This window comes from Brachyistius frenatus, unplaced genomic scaffold (genome assembly GCF_029030835.1).
Source record: "Brachyistius frenatus isolate BFR_SWC_R1_liver_20210118 unplaced genomic scaffold, ASM2903083v1 Contig_546, whole genome shotgun sequence".
In the NCBI taxonomy this organism is placed as follows: Eukaryota; Metazoa; Chordata; class Actinopteri; family Embiotocidae; genus Brachyistius; species Brachyistius frenatus.
Window position 1 is genome coordinate 57,740 of NW_027211145.1, and position 16,363 is coordinate 74,102.

Here is a 16,363-nt window from a genome sequence, read left to right on the forward strand (position 1 = left end):
GCTGCCAGACCGTCCCTCTGAACATTCTAATATGAATTGTTTGATTTGTCTTCCAGCCAGACAGACCCCGTCCCCTGGAGAGGGCCGGGGCCGCGGGCTGAAGCCCGGTGGCAAAGGCCCGACCCCACCGGACGAGCCCTTCGGAGGATTCAAACTCAAAGCCGTTCCTCTGAAGTTCATCAAGAAGCTCAAGGACATCGTGCTGCAGGAGGCCGAGTCCATCGGATCGGCTGCCGTGTTCGAGTGCGAGGTCTCGCCCTCCACCGCCATCACCTCATGGATGAAGGATGACAGCAATCTGCGCGAGAGCCCCAAACACAAGTTCACCTCTGATGGCAAAGATCGCAAGTTGAACATTATTGATGTGCAGCTGTCTGACACCGGTGAATACACCTGTGTGGCCAAGAACGCCGGGAAGGAGATATCATGCATGGCCAAGCTCATCGTTGAAGGTATGATGTTCTCTCTGCCATCCTGAGGACCTGCTCATGTTTAATCCTTCACCCGTGTGAAACCTCTTTTTATTTCCTCACAGAGCTCCCCGTGAAATGGATCAAGGAGCTGGAGGAGGAGACGTCGTGTCTGAAGGGTCAGCCTCTGTACATGACCTGTGAGCTGAACAAAGAGAGGGAGGTGGTCTGGAAGAAGAACGGTCAGGTCCTGAAGAAACAGGAGGGCAAAGTTCAGATCAACATCATCGGTATGCAGCACGCCGTCACCATCCAGCACTCCACTGAGGAGGACGCTGGTTCCTACTCGTGTGAGGTGTCCGGCCAGGAGAATGTCAAGACCACAACGAATGTCAAAGTGATCGGTGAGCAAAGCTGGATATTGTCCTTTAACACGGTAACTTAACTCTCTAAGAAATGCATGCTGGGAAAGGTAGGTAGGTAGTTACTTTATTAATCCCCAAGGGGAAATCTTTTCGCTACAGCAGCATTTATAGACACAGGAAAGCAATAAAATAACAGTAAAAAAATATTAAATATAAAAATGCACAGTATATACAGTACAGTATATATATATTTTTTATATTTAAACAAACAAGAAACACAGACAACAGTGTTATTGTTGTGTAATGGATTTTGCCAGAGGTGAGTTATTGTACAGCCTTATTGCAGTGGGCAGGAATGATCTCCTGTATCTGTCCTTGTGACAGCGGAGCTGGAGGAGTCTTTTGGAGAACGTGCTCCGCTGTCCCTGCAGTGGGTGGTGGAGAGGGTGGTCAGGATTATCCAATATGGATAATAGTTTGTTCAGCATCCTCCTCTCCACCACCTTTTCCAGACTGTCCAGTTTGCAGCCAATGATGGAGCCGGCCTTCTTAACCACTTTGTTAAGTCTGTTGGTGTTGCCGGCTCCAATGTTGCTCCCCCAGCAGACCACAGTGAAGTACAATGCACTGGCCACAACAGACTGGTAGAACATCTCCAACATCTTGCTGCACACATTGAAGGATCGAAGTTTCCTCAAGAAAAAGAGTCGACTCATCCCCTTCTTGTAGACAGCGTTGATGTTGGTCTTCCAGTTCAGTCTGTTGTCGATGGAGACACCCAGGTACTTGTACTCCTCAACCATGTCCACCTCCTCTCCCAGAACTCTCAGCGGTTGTGGAGCCGCCGTCTTCCTCCTGAAGTCGACCACCATCTCTCTGGTCTTGGCCACGTTCAGGAGCAGGTGATTTCTTCCCGCCCACTCCACAAAGTCCTCCACTACTGCCCTGTACTCGTCCTCCCATCCATCCCTTATACACCCAACCACTGCAGTCATCAGAGAACTTCTGCAGATGGCAGGACTCTGAGTTGTACTGGAAGTCAGTGGTGTATAAGGTGAACAGGAAGGGAGACAAAACAGTTCCCTGTGGAGCTCCAGTACCACTGACCACCGCATCAGACAGCACACTGCCCAGACGGACAAACTGTGGTCTGCCTGTCAGGTAGTCAGTGATCCAGGAGACGGTAGACGTGTCCACCCCCACCACCCGCAGCTTCTCAATCAGTAGCAGTGGTTGGATGGTGTTAAATGCACTGGAGAAATCAAAGAAAATGATTCTCACAGAGTCACCAGTTCCATCTAGGTGCGACTGAGCTCGTTGCAGCTTATAGATGAGGGCATCGTCCACTCCCACATGAGGCTGGTACGCAAATTGCAGCGGGTCCAGTGAAGATTTCACCAGCGGCCTGAGGTGGGCCAAGACCAGCCTCTCCAGTACCTTCATCACATGAGATGTGAGGGCAACCGGTCGGTAGTCGTTGAGGCTGGATGGAGTCATCTTCTTCGGTACAGGAACCAGGCAGGACGTCTTCCACAACACCGGGACCTCCTCCTGCTTCAGGCTCAGGTTGAAGAGGTGCTGTAGGACCTCAGCCAGCTGGACAGCGCAGGTCTTCAGGACCGCGGGGCTGATGCCGTCAGGTCCTGCAGCCTTGTGCTGGTGGAGTCTCTCCAGCTGTCTCCTAACCTGGCCAGTCGTCACAGAGAGGAGGGGGGTTCATGGCGTCGATGGAGGAAGAGCCCTTTGAAGTTGAGGGCTCTGTGTCTATGCAGCTCACCATGGGGGACAGAGGTGGGAGGGGGGAAGGCAGCAGAGGTGTTTGGGAGGTGTGAGGTGTGGAGGAGACAGATGAGGGCAGTGAACTAAACCTGTTGAGGAAACAGTTTAGCTCATTGGCCCTCTCCAGGGAGCCCCCTGGTTGTCTCTCTCTTCCCTTGAACCCAGTAATCTCCTTCATACCGGTCCACACTTCCCTCACATTGTTCTGCTGGAGTTTGGCCTCCAGCTTCCTCCTGTAGGAGTCCTTGCACTCTGTCAGCTTCTCCTTCAGTTCGTGCTGCACTCTCCTGAGCTCTTCCCTGTCCCCAGACCTGAAGGCTGCTTTCTTCTGATTAAGAAGCACCTTCAGGTCACTGGTGATCCACGGCTTGTTGTTGGGGAAGCAGTGTACAGTCCGGGATGATACGGTGGTGTGTTCACAGAATTTGATGTATTCTGTGATACAGTCTGTCATGCTATTGATGTCCTCTCCATGTGATCCACACAGCACATCCCAGTCCGTGGACTCAAAGTAGTCCTGCAGGGCGTCTTTAGCCTCCTGTGTCCACCTCCTCACAGTCCTGGTGGTTACAGGCTGCCTCTGTACCAGAGGAACATACTTTGGTGTCAGCAGGACCAGGTTGTGATCCGACCTACCAAGGGGGGGAAGGGCAGTTGCACTGTATGCATCCATGGCATTAGCATACAGTAGGTCCAGGGTTTTATTGTTCCGGGTGGGGCAGTTAACATCCTGGTGCAAAGTTGGCAGTACTTTATCCAGACTGGTGTGGTTAAAGTCTCCAGTAACTGCCAAAAATGCACCGGGATGCTTAGTCTGAAGTTTGGACACAGTGGAGTGGATGGTGTCCACTGCTGCCTCTGCATCAGCTGATGGAGGAACGTACACAGCGATAACAATGGCGGACAAGAACTCCCTCGGCAAATAATACGGGCGCATCCCCACGGCTAGAAGTTCAATGTCCGGGCTACAAAAACGTTCCTTCACACACACATGGTCGGGATTGCACCACCTCTCGTTCACATAGACTGCAATCCCTCCACCTTTCTTCTTGCCCCTCTGCACAACGTCTCTGTCCGCCCAAACAGTCCTGAAGCCGGGTACGGCCGCGCTGTGGTCCGGGAAATGTGAGTGCAGCCATGTCTCGGTGAAACACATGATGCTGCACTCCCGGTATTCCCGCTGGGTCTTTACCAGCGCGCTGAGCTCATCTGTCTTATTGGCCAACGACCTCACGTTCCCCATTAAAATCGCAGGTACCGATGGTTTATATTTCCTCCTCTTCGCCTTCAGTTTAGCGCCAGCTCTGCAGATTTCAGGCCTCGGTCCGGGCAGCAGCAGTAGAGGCCTACTCAGCGCGATCAGCTGATCACGAGAGTAAACAATGCCCCCAGTCTGCTGTGTGTGGCTCTCCATTACGAAGAGGGAAAAAAGTAGAAGAGCCACCAGAAAAGTGAAAAGTTACGGTCCATTGTCTGACCGTCACTTAACACACGTGAAAGAAAAAAAAAAACTCCGAAGAGAGCAGAAAGAAAGAAAAATACTTAAAACAAAACACACTCGAGGGAGCTGCTGTAACAGGCTGCCACTAGCACAGCGCCACCTATCGGACCTCCGGTGAGGATGAGGGGAGGGTCATAGTACCTCAGGGCTCCATGTTGGGCCCCTTCTTATTCACACACAGAGCAGGTTTTCTTCGTATGCTGATGACATACAACAACATCTTCAGATTCTTCTGAGCATCAGCATTGAACACCTTGATGTCCAAGTCAACCGAAAATGTGTTTTAGCTCCTCTGCTAATATTCAGTCTGTTACTTGTGTACAGGATGACACTGACTCAATAATGTCTGCTTCCAACAGAAATTGTCAAAGATTGGATAGTGAAACCACTGAGAGACCAGCATGTGAAACCGAAGGCCACCGCTACATTTAAATGTGAGCTCTTCAAGGACACTCCCAACTGGAAGTGGCTCAAAGGAGAGAACGAGATCACACCGTCCGACAAGGTGGAGCTCAAGAAGGAAGGAAAGGAGCTGACGCTCACCATCAAGAACTGTCAGCCCGAGGACGTAGCCCAGTATGCCATGGAGGTGGAGGGACGCATCTACACTGCCAACCTAACACTCGGAGGTTCATCTACTTGTTTTCCCTTTAGCTGCAGTCATTCATAGGTTTCTGTTAACTCTGTGATATTTACAAGTACTGACACGACTCCTTCTCAGAGCGGGAGGCAAATATTCTGAAGCCGCTGGCCAGCATGGAGGTGGTGGAGAAGGAAGATGTCACGTTTGAGACAGAGATCTCTGAGCACGATGTTCCTGGAGAGTGGAAGCTCAGAGGAGAGGTTTTGACCAGATCTCCGGTAGGACTGACACGACTGAAAGGTCTTAACTTATTCTTTCATTAGCACGTCACTACTGTCTACGTTACACATGTATTGTCATGTATTCATCAGACGTGCGACATCCAAATGGAGGGCGGAGTGCGTAGGCTCACACTGAAAAACTGCCAGCTGGATCAGGCTGGGGAAGTGTCCTACCAGGCTCTGAACGCCATAACCAATGCAATGCTCAACGTTAAAGGTAAGAGACGCTCTTGGTGTCCACGATCGGAGGCACAGTGTGCCGTGATTTTAGGACACTCGCTGTAAAAATAAAGGTGTAAGGTCCGTGGGTAATCAAATAAAGCTTTATGGCATGTGGGAGCGGACCTTAGATCTTTATTTAATAGGGTCGACTAGTCCAATCAGTCGTTCATGCCACTTCGTTCCACTGGTTGACATGGTGTTCTGTACTTCTTTTTCTAGTTCCTCTGTTTGTTCTGTTTGTTGTTCTTGTTGTTCTGTTTGTTGTTCTAGTTGTTCCGTTTGTTGTTTTGTTTGTTGTTCTTTTTGCTGTATTGGTTGTTCTGTTTGTTGTTCTAGTTGTTTTTTTGTTGTTTGTTCTGTTGGTTGTTGTGTTTGCTGTGTTTGTTGTTGTGTTTGTTGTTCTTGTTGTGTTTGTTGTAGTCGTTGTTCTAGTTGTTGTTCTGTTTGTTATTCTTGTTATTCTTGTTCTCTTCTCGTACCGTCTGTTCACTTGAACATGTACTCTGGTGTTCGGACACTGTGAAAATGTTTGTTGTGATGTCACTGCAGTATGTTTGTACCATCTGGGGTTAAATGTTCTTCGTTAAATCTACAAACAGAGGCTAGTTTATTAGTTACACCAGCACCACCTTCATGAGTCTCTCTCAGATGTGAAATCACCTTTTAGTTCAGTAGCTGTTTGATTTCATGTTCGAAGAGCAGCAGCTGTTCAATTTTACCAAACACATTCAGAGAGGAAGTAGAAGAGGACGTCATAAAAGAAGAAAGACCAGAAGAAGGAAAATGTGTCGTATCATGTTAAAACTCGTGTCTGAACAAGATGACTGTTTCCTTCCCGTGACCCAACTTGAATCCTCATTACCGGTGTGGACGGTTCCCTGATGACATCATCTTTAGCCCTGGGAACATGGAGTCCCTCTATACCTATGTTTCAACCTTCCTGGGAATGAAAGGTGAAGTCACAACCTGAAGATGTCTCAAACAGGATTCCTACAGTCGTGTGAGATCAGAGAGTGTTTTCATACCAGCGTGCCGATGTGGTATGACTCTACACCTGTAGAGGGATTTATACTCTCGTAGAGGAATTTATACTCTCGTAGAGGGTGTACGAGGTAAACTGGCCTCTGGCTGTTGACTGTTGTGCTGTTGTTGTGTTGATGTTCATGTTTTGCTGTACTGTGTCACCTTTCAACCCAGAAATCGAGATGGGCTTTGTTGTCCCTCTGAAGGACGTTTCTGTGCCTGAAAAGAAACAGGCTAAGTTTGAATGCACCATCACGAAGGATGTCTCTAAGGTCATGTGGTACAAAGGGGCTGACATCATCACCCCAGACCAAAAGTATGACATCATCGATGATGGAAAGAAGCATATGCTGATCATAAACTGCTGTGAGTTTGATGATGAGGACGAATATACGATTGAGGTTTTGGGAAAAACTTCAACAGCCAGACTCACAGTGGAGGGTAAGTGCTGGACCACCTGTACCGGACATAACGGCAGACCCGTTATCTTTCTGACAGTATTCACTGAGGTGGTTGTGTCCTCCGACAAGCTAACTCATGGTTTCATTGACACACTTATAGGTATCAGGCTCAAATTTATCTCCCCGATAAAGGACCAAACTGTAAAGGAAGGTAAAACGGCTCGATTCGAGCTGGAACTCTCTCACGAGAATGTTCCCGTCACGTGGTATAAGAACGACATTAAAATCCACCCCAGCAGAACGGTGGTCACTCACCTGGACGGAAAGAAACACATGCTCGAAATAAGGGAAGTGACTCTGGATGATACCTGCCAGATTAAGGCCGAGGCCAAAGGAATTCCTTCCATGGCCAACCTGACGGTCATAGGTAAACCATGAGCACCCGCCTGTCCTCTTCATCCAGTGTCTTGTCTTTTACCCCACAGATCTCTGTACAGTTTGTCCATATTGGTGTTCACGTCCACAAAGTGTCTGTGTTGGAGGACATGATTTCTGTATGTTCACATCCACAAAGTGTCTCTGTGTTGGAGGACATGATTTCTCTGTGATGTCTTTGTGTTTCTCGTCTGTCTGGACCGTCTTGTCCTCTGTTTGCTTCAGACCGCTCTATATTTGTTCTGCAGTATTTTTCACCCAGAAATGTCCCCCTTCCAGAGGGAGACCCGTACTTCACGGTTAAGCTGCAGGACTATACTGCAGTGGAGAAAGACGAGGTGGTTCTAGATTGTGAGCTCAGCAAAGACGTCGATGTCATGTGGTACTACGACGAGGCTGAGATCAAGGCCTCTAAGATGGTGGCTGTCAAAGCCGAGGGCAAACGCAGGATCCTCGTCATCAGGAAAGTCGGGGACAGAGACAAAGGACAGTATTTGTGTGACTGTGGGACAGACAAGACAACAGCGACACTTCACATTGAAGGTAAAGGTGTTTGGTACTCACCTCCATTGAGGCGATTTCCCATCTCGATGCATGCCATCACCTGCACCACCTTCTAACGCCACCTCATCAGACACTCTGTGCAGTTTGTCCTCTTGAAGCACCTTTTTGATCTCGTCCCCTCTTAACCAGCTCAGTCGTCACCTGTGTGTGGTCTCTCATCACCTCCATCAGTGGTAGAAACACTACAGTAGCCGAAGGGCCGGCATGGCGGTGGCGCCGTGTTCGGCCCAGATTATCTGCCAGTTTCATGGCGAGTCGGTCTTATAGTGTTCTTCCACTGCACCTTGTGTCCGTTGTGGTTCATTGTCTGTGATTGTTGTCTTCATGGTTCTTGTAACACACCCATCACTCTTTGAAGAACCCCTTTATTCTTCTTCATTGTGAAGAACTGTGGCACCTCAGTGATCCAGTCACTCCATTCAGAACCAACTGTCTTTGAATTCATTGGTTTGTAGCCGTCCAACCTGCATCACAATGTCTTCTGCTGATCCACAACCTTCCAGGGTCATTGCAGTATTTTGAACAATAATATTTAGAGCCAGTTGGTTGTTAATGGTCCGACAGAAAGATCGCCAACAGCCCAATAAAGGAGTTTCTGAACGTTTGTAAATGTGTGTATTTACATGTGTATATTTAGATGTGTATGTACATGTGCATATGTACATGTGTTTGTACATGTGTGTATGTACATGTATGTTTGTACATGTTTGATTATGTAAGTGCCTGAATGTCCTCAGTGAGAGTTTTGTCCCCTCTTTTGAATGTCAGCTCGCCACATCAAGGTGGTTCGACCGCTGTATGGCATCGAGGTGTTTGACGGGGAGACAGCTCGATTTGAGGTGGAGCTCAGCGAGGACGACGTCCACGGCCAGTGGAAACTGAACGGAGATGTCCTCAGTCCCTCCGCTGTATGTCCATTAACACATCGATATTCTAACCAAATCTGGGTTTCATCATGAATTTTTTATGTTGAGAGGTTTTAGTTTGACATGTGTCTTCATGTCTTAACCCGTTGGGTTGAGTGTTAGTTTTAATCTCTGGATGGCTAACAAATAAGAATGAATCACTCCTGTTGTTTGTGCTGAAACGCTGACGCTTCTCGGCCGTCTGCAGGATGTAGAGATCGTGGAAGATGGAGCCAAACACACTCTGGTCTTCTACAACTGCAGAGTGCCTCAGACAGGCGAGTTGGCGTTCGCTGCTGCCAACGCCAAGTGTTCTGCCAACCTGAAAGTGAAGGGTGAGCTGTCACTTCCAGTTCACTCCACCTTCTTCTGCACAGTCTCAACATTCTTGCGTTTGAGCAGAAGTTGTTTTTATCTTCTTATTTTTTGGGAGCTGCAAACCAAAATATACCAAAACTAATGTGATAGTGATAGTGGCGTAAATGCTATTACATTGTAAAGACCAAGAACTTCCTTTTTGAACCACCAGGCCTCCGTACTTTCTGTGGTGTTTCTGTGTGGAAAGTCGCTGCCAGCTGACCGTGTTTTACCTGCAGCTGTTGGAAGCACTCCGTGTGAACCCTGATATTAACTCCATGTCTCTGAATCAACAGAGCTCCCCGTCTCATTCATGACGCCGTTGGCTGATGTAAATGTGTACGAAAAGGATGAGGCTAAGTTCGAACTGGAAATTTCTAGAGAGCCCAAAAGCTTCCGTTGGCTGAAGGGATCTCAGGAGTTGTCAAACGACGACAAATTTGAGCTGCGTGTGGACGGAAAGAGACACAGTCTGATCCTAAAATCTGCCAGATATGAAGACGAAGCCAAATACATGTTTGAGGCTGAAGACAAGAGAACGTCTGGGAAGTTGATAATCAAAGGTAAACAGAGTCATTTCAGTTGTATTAGACGGGATGGTGTGATGTGTCCAGGAGAGTCACCTGGGCCTTCATGTGTCCTCTGAATGCTCTGAGTGTTTGCCAGAAGTAAACCTCAATAACAAACACCATCCACGTCCCTCTGTGTCCCTCTGATCTGTCTGTCCTGGTGTGGTCCAGGAACCTGACTGAAGGGAAGTTTTAGACCGCTTCAGTTTGGTTTGGAAGGACTCGACTCCAGACCCAGACCTTTCAGATCCAGTAAACACATCTTAGACCTGACTAATGCTTCTGTGTGTGGTTGGGAAGAAAAATCCCTGCCTGGCTCCGCCCACCAGTCACTCACAGCGTCAGTGCTCGCTGATTACAGTGTGGAAACCGTGGTCTCTGATTGGTCCCCCCTTCAGAGGACCCTTCAGAAGACTTCAGGCAAACATTCAGCGCATATCTTGAATTGAACTGTGCACATCTTATATTTAATCACAGAGTGTGAGGCATCTGGAACACATCAGCACCACCATCATGTCTTCCCAACTGCTTTATATTGACTTCCCTGTACATATAATTTCTCGTCAGGTATTCGTCTCGAATTTATCAAGCCGATTAAAGATGTGACGGTAAAGGAACGGGAAACTGCAGAGTTCAGCGTTGAACTCTCTCACGAAAAGATCCCGGTGGTCTGGTACAGAAATGACATCCGTCTGCACCCCAGCAAGGTGGTGCACATGTCGGAGGAAGGAAAAGTCCACACGCTGGCCTTCAAGGAAGTCACCATCGATGACACTTCCATGATCAAATTGGAGACCATGGGAAAGACGTCTGAGGCCATGCTCACCGTTCTCGGTTAGTACTGTCTCCTGAAAGGAGACAGAACTCCCTCACTATCAATCACTCAATATATTATCTCCATTTATCAGTAAATCCAAACACAAGCTGCTCTCAAATCCTTTTTTCTTGTGGCTTTAGATTTACTTCTTTTAGTCGAGTGTCTTTGGAGAAAAACAATACCTTCATATGTGGGTGTTTACAGATTTAAATAGAACTACACGAGCTGCACCATGATAATAATACTGGTGAGTTTACAGCCACGTGTTCACCATGATAATAATACTGGTGAGTTTACAGCCACATGTTCACCATGATAATAATACTGGTGAGTTTACAGCCACATATTCACCATGATAATAATACTGGTGAGTTTACAGCCACATGTTCACCATGATAATAATACTGGTGAGTTTACAGCCACATATTCACCATGATAATAATACTGGTGAGTTTACAGCCACATGTTCACCATGATAATAATACTGGTGAGCTTACAGGGTGGAGTTTCACACGTCTGCGTCCTAACCGGCAGGAAACTGTTGACTGGTTGTGGCTGTCTATAATTGGTTGTTGCTGGTGTCTGCCTGCAGAGGGCGACCTGTACTTCACAGTGAAGCTGCAGAACTACACCGCCGTCGAGAAGGACGAGGTGATCTTGTCCTGCGAGCTGAGCAAGGCGGCCGCCGAGGTCACCTGGTTCAAAGACGGTAACGAAATCTTTCCCTCCAAGAACGTTCTCCTCCAATCAGATGGCAAGAAGCGCACGCTGGTCATCAAGAAGACGGCGAAGAGCAACATGGGAGCGTACACCTGCGACTGTGGCACCGACAAAACCACAGCTGACCTGAACATCGAAGGTAATCCCTGCTGCGATTGGGCCCCTCCCCCAGACTCTGTCAGGACTGCAGAATTAGGCCCCACCCACCAACGTTCACCAAAACCCCACCTCTGTCTGGGGTGCTGTTCATCTCCCCTCCATCCTTCATCATTTGTTCTGTTCTCTGAATGTCTGTGACTTCCTGTTATAACTCTGAAGACGATCCAACGCTGCACATCTGTCGAGCTGGAAACATAAATAAAGCTCACGTTTATTTATTCATTCTAAATATGTTTGACTGGACATTCAAACATAAAGACAAACAAAAGAAATGGAAACGTGTTTTTCAACATTCAACATTTTAACAGAATAATAGTTGTGGCTCGGTTCTTTTCCCTCAGCTTTGATGTGATGAAATCACTTCAAAAACATCTTAATAATAATGATGAGACGTTCTGTGGTTGGTTGTTCTTCCTGTTGTCTGTTTCTGTACAAACTGTAAGTCGCTCTGAATGGGAGCGGCCGCTTCTCGCACAAACTGTCTGCGTGTTCACTGTTTGTCCTCCACTGTCCATCACAGTTTCCTGAGTCCATCCACACCGTGTTGTCTCATGTTCTCTGGGTCGGCTTCTCCCTCTAACATCTTGTCAAACCTCTGCAGAGCGCGACATCAAGGTGGTGCGGCCGCTCTACAGTGTCGAGGTCACTGAGACCGAGACAGCCAAGTTTGAGACGGAGATTTCTGCGGACGACCTCCATGCTGTGTGGAAGCTGAAAGGAGAGACGCTGCACCTGTCTGCTGTAAGATCAGACACTCACAACTCCAAAACAGACGGGCGTGTCTATTCAAACAGGAAGAGGCGTGGTCAAAGTCAATTGTTTTTGCTCCATAAAGCTGAAACAGAACTTTGTCCATCCTCTCAGACGTCGAGTTCACTGTCTGTGTTTGTTGTCAGGACGTGGAGATCAAGGAGGAGGGAGCCCGCCACACACTGATCCTCTTCAACTGTAAGAAGGACATGGCCGGCAGTGTCGACTTTTCGGCAGCGAATGCCAAATCCTCGGCGCAGCTTCGGGTCAAAGGTGACAAACAACAACGACACGAATCACAGTTTGTTACATCCATTCAGCTGAAAGTGTGTGAAAGTCTTCCTCTTCGCAGATGACACTCTGCTCTCTTTTTCCATCCCTCACTGTGGATTCTGGGAAAACTCTCAGTCCAGACAGTCACAGCCTTTGCTTCTTCCTGATTGGCTTCACTAAGATGTCACTTTGTTACTCTTTGCTTTCCTGGAAAAGGGAAACCTTTATTAGCTTTTAGCTTTCAGCTCTTCTGTCTGATTTGGTTTCATTCAGAGCTCTTCACTTGGTTTCAGGTTAAAACTGAAACTTCAGCACATTTAAACCAAACGACGACCAAAGGAGGGGAACGATGTCAGAGGGAGACGTATGAAGTAAAAAATCTTTCATTTCCATCGAAAAGGCTGAAAAAAACAAAGTGATGCGTCACGAGAAGAACAAATGTCAGACGACTGGATTCACCTCATTTCAGGAATTATCAGCTAAGAGTTTCAGATTGACGCTCTCATTTCTGTTTAATCTGAAGCCACAGTCAGCAGCCGGTTAACGTAACTTAGCATCCCTCAGTTGTAGACTGTATCCCTCAGATACATTCTTCAGACTGACAGCTCTGTTTAATGTCTCAGACGTTGCCAGCAGTCTTTAACAGTCTGTTGAAGGTCTTTAATAATTGCGGCATGTGAAACAGCCTGATGTAAATAACTGTAAACAGCTGTAAATAACTGTAAACAGCTGTAAATAACTTTAAATACTTGTAAATAGTTGATGTGTCTGTTCATCCGGACCGACATCCGACCGCTTCACCAGAACTCAGAGCAGCGGTTCCGTGTCGGACGCAGCATGACGTCGGCGTGTTGTGTGCCGTGTTGGGTAACTCCTGCGAGGAGCTCCACATTCTCATTTTCCAGGAAAATTGCAGGCGGGTGATTGACAGAAGCAGACCGGTCCCCTGATGGTTTTGGCAGAGGTGGGCTGTCAGCCAATCAGGTGGCTCAGTTATTTTAGAAGCCACATGCCTTTTGTAGAGTAGCTCGGCAGTGATTGGCAGGAGGATGACGCGACCCCGGCTCTCACTGGTCTCTTCCCGCCTCTTCCATGTGATGGCAGGTCGTATTCTAATGAGCTGGGCCCCCCACTGCCGAGTCGCAGGGCGGCCGGCTCCAGTTGTCCCGAGGGCTTCCAGCGGCCTGCCTTCAGTCAGCCGCACCATGAGGACCTGAGGATCAGCTGTTTCTCTCTGGATCTATTGATCTGTGTCGGGGGGACTAACCATGTCTTCTCCTCAATCCAAAGCGCGAGTGATTGACCTGATGAGGCCTCTGAAGGACGTGGCGGTGATCGCGGGGGAGACCGCCACCTTCGAGTGCGAGCTGTCGTATGAGGACATCGCTGTCGAGTGGTTCCTGGGGAGTACCAAGCTGGAACCGAGCGAAAGAGTAAGTCCACTGACTGTTCTCACCACGTGAAACACACTCAGCCACAGGTCCAGGTTGTTCTGGTCCGGAACCTGGCCTGGTCTCCTCTCCACCTGTACGCAGTGTTCATATAAGGTCCTGCTGGTGGAGGTTCAGGATTCCAGCTGAGCATTCGATCCTGGTTTTGAGATCTTTTCTGCCCTGCAAGCGTTTCTGTCAGGTTATTTTTAACGGCTCAGCAGGGCAGGTGGCAACAGCAGCTATGTGACAACTTCACTTTTAAAGTCTCAGGACGTGCTGCGAGCGGTTCTGGTCCGGTTGGTCTCACGCGGGTTTAAGAGTCTGACGTGAAGTCCAGTCGTAACGCAGCATTACTTTGATTATGTAATGAAACCCGACACCTCCGAGCTGCACAGGACACATGATCCCTCTGCAGGTTGTGCAAGTGTGATTTACTGCATGTTCCAGTGAACACGGGTGAACACGTTACATCCACACGCTACATCCACCCTCATCAGTAGAACCTCAGCTTGTTTTCGTCATGTGTAAAGTTCAGAGTGAAACGTCTAACACCAGGACGGTTTAAAAAGTCTCTAAATCAGTTTAATCACAGCAAACTCAGATTTTCTGTTGGTCTGTGGAAACAGGAAGTCAGTTTTATTGATGTAAAACCTCCCTCTGCTGTGACATCATTAAACTTCAGCTGGAGTTTAATTGGATCTTAGTCCAGGTTTAAATACAAGTTCGCTTCAACACAAAGTTTGTTTATGTTTATGAGACATTAAAACATCAATAAACAGCTCGTCTATAGAACAAACTAACTGTTGACATCTGGATATAAAGTGATGCTTAACTGTTTTAATTCATCACCTCTGACTGTAAAACTTTATTGGTAAATGAGTTCCTGGTTCATCTTCTGAAGTGGGATCATATTTACTGTGGACAGCTTTGATGTGATGATGGTGATGTTTTAAAACCAGTTGAAGCTTCTTGTTCTTAAAGGCGGACAGATAAAAACAGACCACATGTTGGACAGCTCAGTGTCACACAGGCGGGACGAGGAAGTCAGCTGTCAGGTGTCAGAGGTCGCAGTTTGAATTGGGGGAAGGAAAGCAGCTGCCTATTCGTTTCAGCTGTCAGGAATCAGCTGACCGACACCTGAGAGCAGTGTGTGCTGCAGACCTGGCAGGTAGAGTTCAGGGAGGATTCCCCCAATTCACAGAGACACACACACATGACCTGACAGGTGTTGTTCAGGGGAATAAAACCCATAATTCCAGTGACTACCCTTTAAACCTCCCAGACAATTCCCAGGGATAAAAACCACCCATACTTTGACGTACAGGGACCTGACAGGAAGTACTCAGGGCACAGCCTTCCGGGGATGTCTGTTATATACTATAAGCATTTTAATTGATTAACTCGTCAATCAAACCCGTTCTGATTGAACAGAACCTAACAGACAATATTCAGGGAATACGACCCCTGACACACAGACTGGCTCTGCAGGGCAGAGGGATCTGCAAACCTGACTGACTGTGTTGAACCTGCAGGTGGTGTTGAAAGCTGAAGGTAAAGTCCACAGTCTGACTCTAAGGAACGTCCAGCTGAATGAAGCCGGACAAATCAAACTCACTGCCAAAGACTTCCAAACGGAGGCCAACCTCATCATTGGAGGTAAGACACTCAAACACCTACAGGTGCACAATGACATCACTCCCAGGTGTGGTTACTGGTGCGCTGAAACACACCTGAAAACCGAGGGCAACAAAACACTGGGTGCTATTGAAACGGACAGTTTCCAATGGAGTCTCTGCATGTGTTTTATAAGAAACAAAGACTGTTTATTATTTACTTGGTAAAGATGATAATCGGAACCACATACACACAAACAGATCTGTAACAGAGCGACAAACTAAATCTTTTTTTTTATACAGTTTTAATGATTAAATGATTCACAAGTGTTTCACAAGTGTTTGATTGACCACATGTGAAGGATCATCGTGTCTTGATCCACTCTTAACATACAGTTTATTTATTAATCAGCAGGTGTATTGGTACCAGAACTTCTTACCCCCAAACATGGTGTCAGTCGGGTTCTGATAATATGAGCCGTGTTTAGCAGAGGAAGTTCTCACTGTGTTAAAACATTCAAGTCATTTCCATGCTCTGCTCTGATTAATGTTGGAGACTAAAGAATGTAACCGTGGACACCTGCTGTGATCATCTGTGTGCTTCAGAGCCACCGGTGGAGTTCACGAAGCCTCTGGAGGACCAGACGGTGGAAGAAGAAACCACCGCCACGCTGGAGTGTGAAGTTTCCCGAGAGAACGCTGAGGTACAATGGTTTAGGGACGGACAGGAAGTCAGAAAGACCAAGAAGTACGAGATGATCATCGACGGCTGCAAGAGAGCGCTGCTCATCCACGACTGCTGTCTGGATGACTCGAGGACGTACACCTGCGACGCCAAAGACTTCAAAACATCCTGCTTCCTCAACGTTGAACGTGAGTATGAGCAAATGTTAGTCAACGTTAAAAGGACTCGATGAGAGGTAACGTTCAGCATCAGGATCACAGGTGGAGATCATGTCTCCAGTCGAGGAGATCCCGTTTAGATTTATGGAAAAAAACACAAAAAATCAGTCCAGAAAACACGACAGCTGTTCAAAGACCCGGAAAAAGGCAATGAGTTAAAGAGCAGGTTAAAAAATTAGTTAAAACCAGGTTAACCGTCAGAATAAAACCAGGTTAACCATCAAAATAAAACCAGGTTTACCTCGGTTAGCCACCGGGCTAAAAACACACCTGGGATGGAGACCGATGATCACAATCAAA

At 47.6% G+C, this 16,363-nt stretch overlaps 1 protein-coding gene across 1 annotated transcript in view; it reads left to right on the forward strand.

Moving 5' to 3' along the window:
- The window catches only part of LOC138614673 (titin-like), a 73,842-nt gene extending 57,733 nt beyond the window's left edge, over positions 1 to 16,109 (forward strand). Inside the window, exons 66-83 of the mRNA XM_069688232.1 lie at positions 57 to 452; positions 536 to 814; positions 4,415 to 4,684; positions 4,777 to 4,916; positions 5,010 to 5,136; positions 6,339 to 6,605; positions 6,726 to 6,992; positions 7,280 to 7,543; positions 8,333 to 8,472; positions 8,678 to 8,804; positions 9,123 to 9,389; positions 9,963 to 10,229; positions 10,805 to 11,071; positions 11,693 to 11,832; positions 11,988 to 12,114; positions 13,405 to 13,547; positions 15,080 to 15,203; positions 15,767 to 16,109. Coding sequence (XP_069544333.1) covers positions 57 to 452; positions 536 to 814; positions 4,415 to 4,684; positions 4,777 to 4,916; positions 5,010 to 5,136; positions 6,339 to 6,605; positions 6,726 to 6,992; positions 7,280 to 7,543; positions 8,333 to 8,472; positions 8,678 to 8,804; positions 9,123 to 9,389; positions 9,963 to 10,229; positions 10,805 to 11,071; positions 11,693 to 11,832; positions 11,988 to 12,114; positions 13,405 to 13,547; positions 15,080 to 15,203; positions 15,767 to 16,077 — 3,923 coding nt within the window. The 3' untranslated portion in view covers positions 16,078 to 16,109. The remainder of the gene's footprint in view (positions 1 to 56; positions 453 to 535; positions 815 to 4,414; positions 4,685 to 4,776; positions 4,917 to 5,009; positions 5,137 to 6,338; positions 6,606 to 6,725; positions 6,993 to 7,279; positions 7,544 to 8,332; positions 8,473 to 8,677; positions 8,805 to 9,122; positions 9,390 to 9,962; positions 10,230 to 10,804; positions 11,072 to 11,692; positions 11,833 to 11,987; positions 12,115 to 13,404; positions 13,548 to 15,079; positions 15,204 to 15,766) is intronic.
- Positions 16,110 to 16,363: the final 254 nt, after the last annotated feature.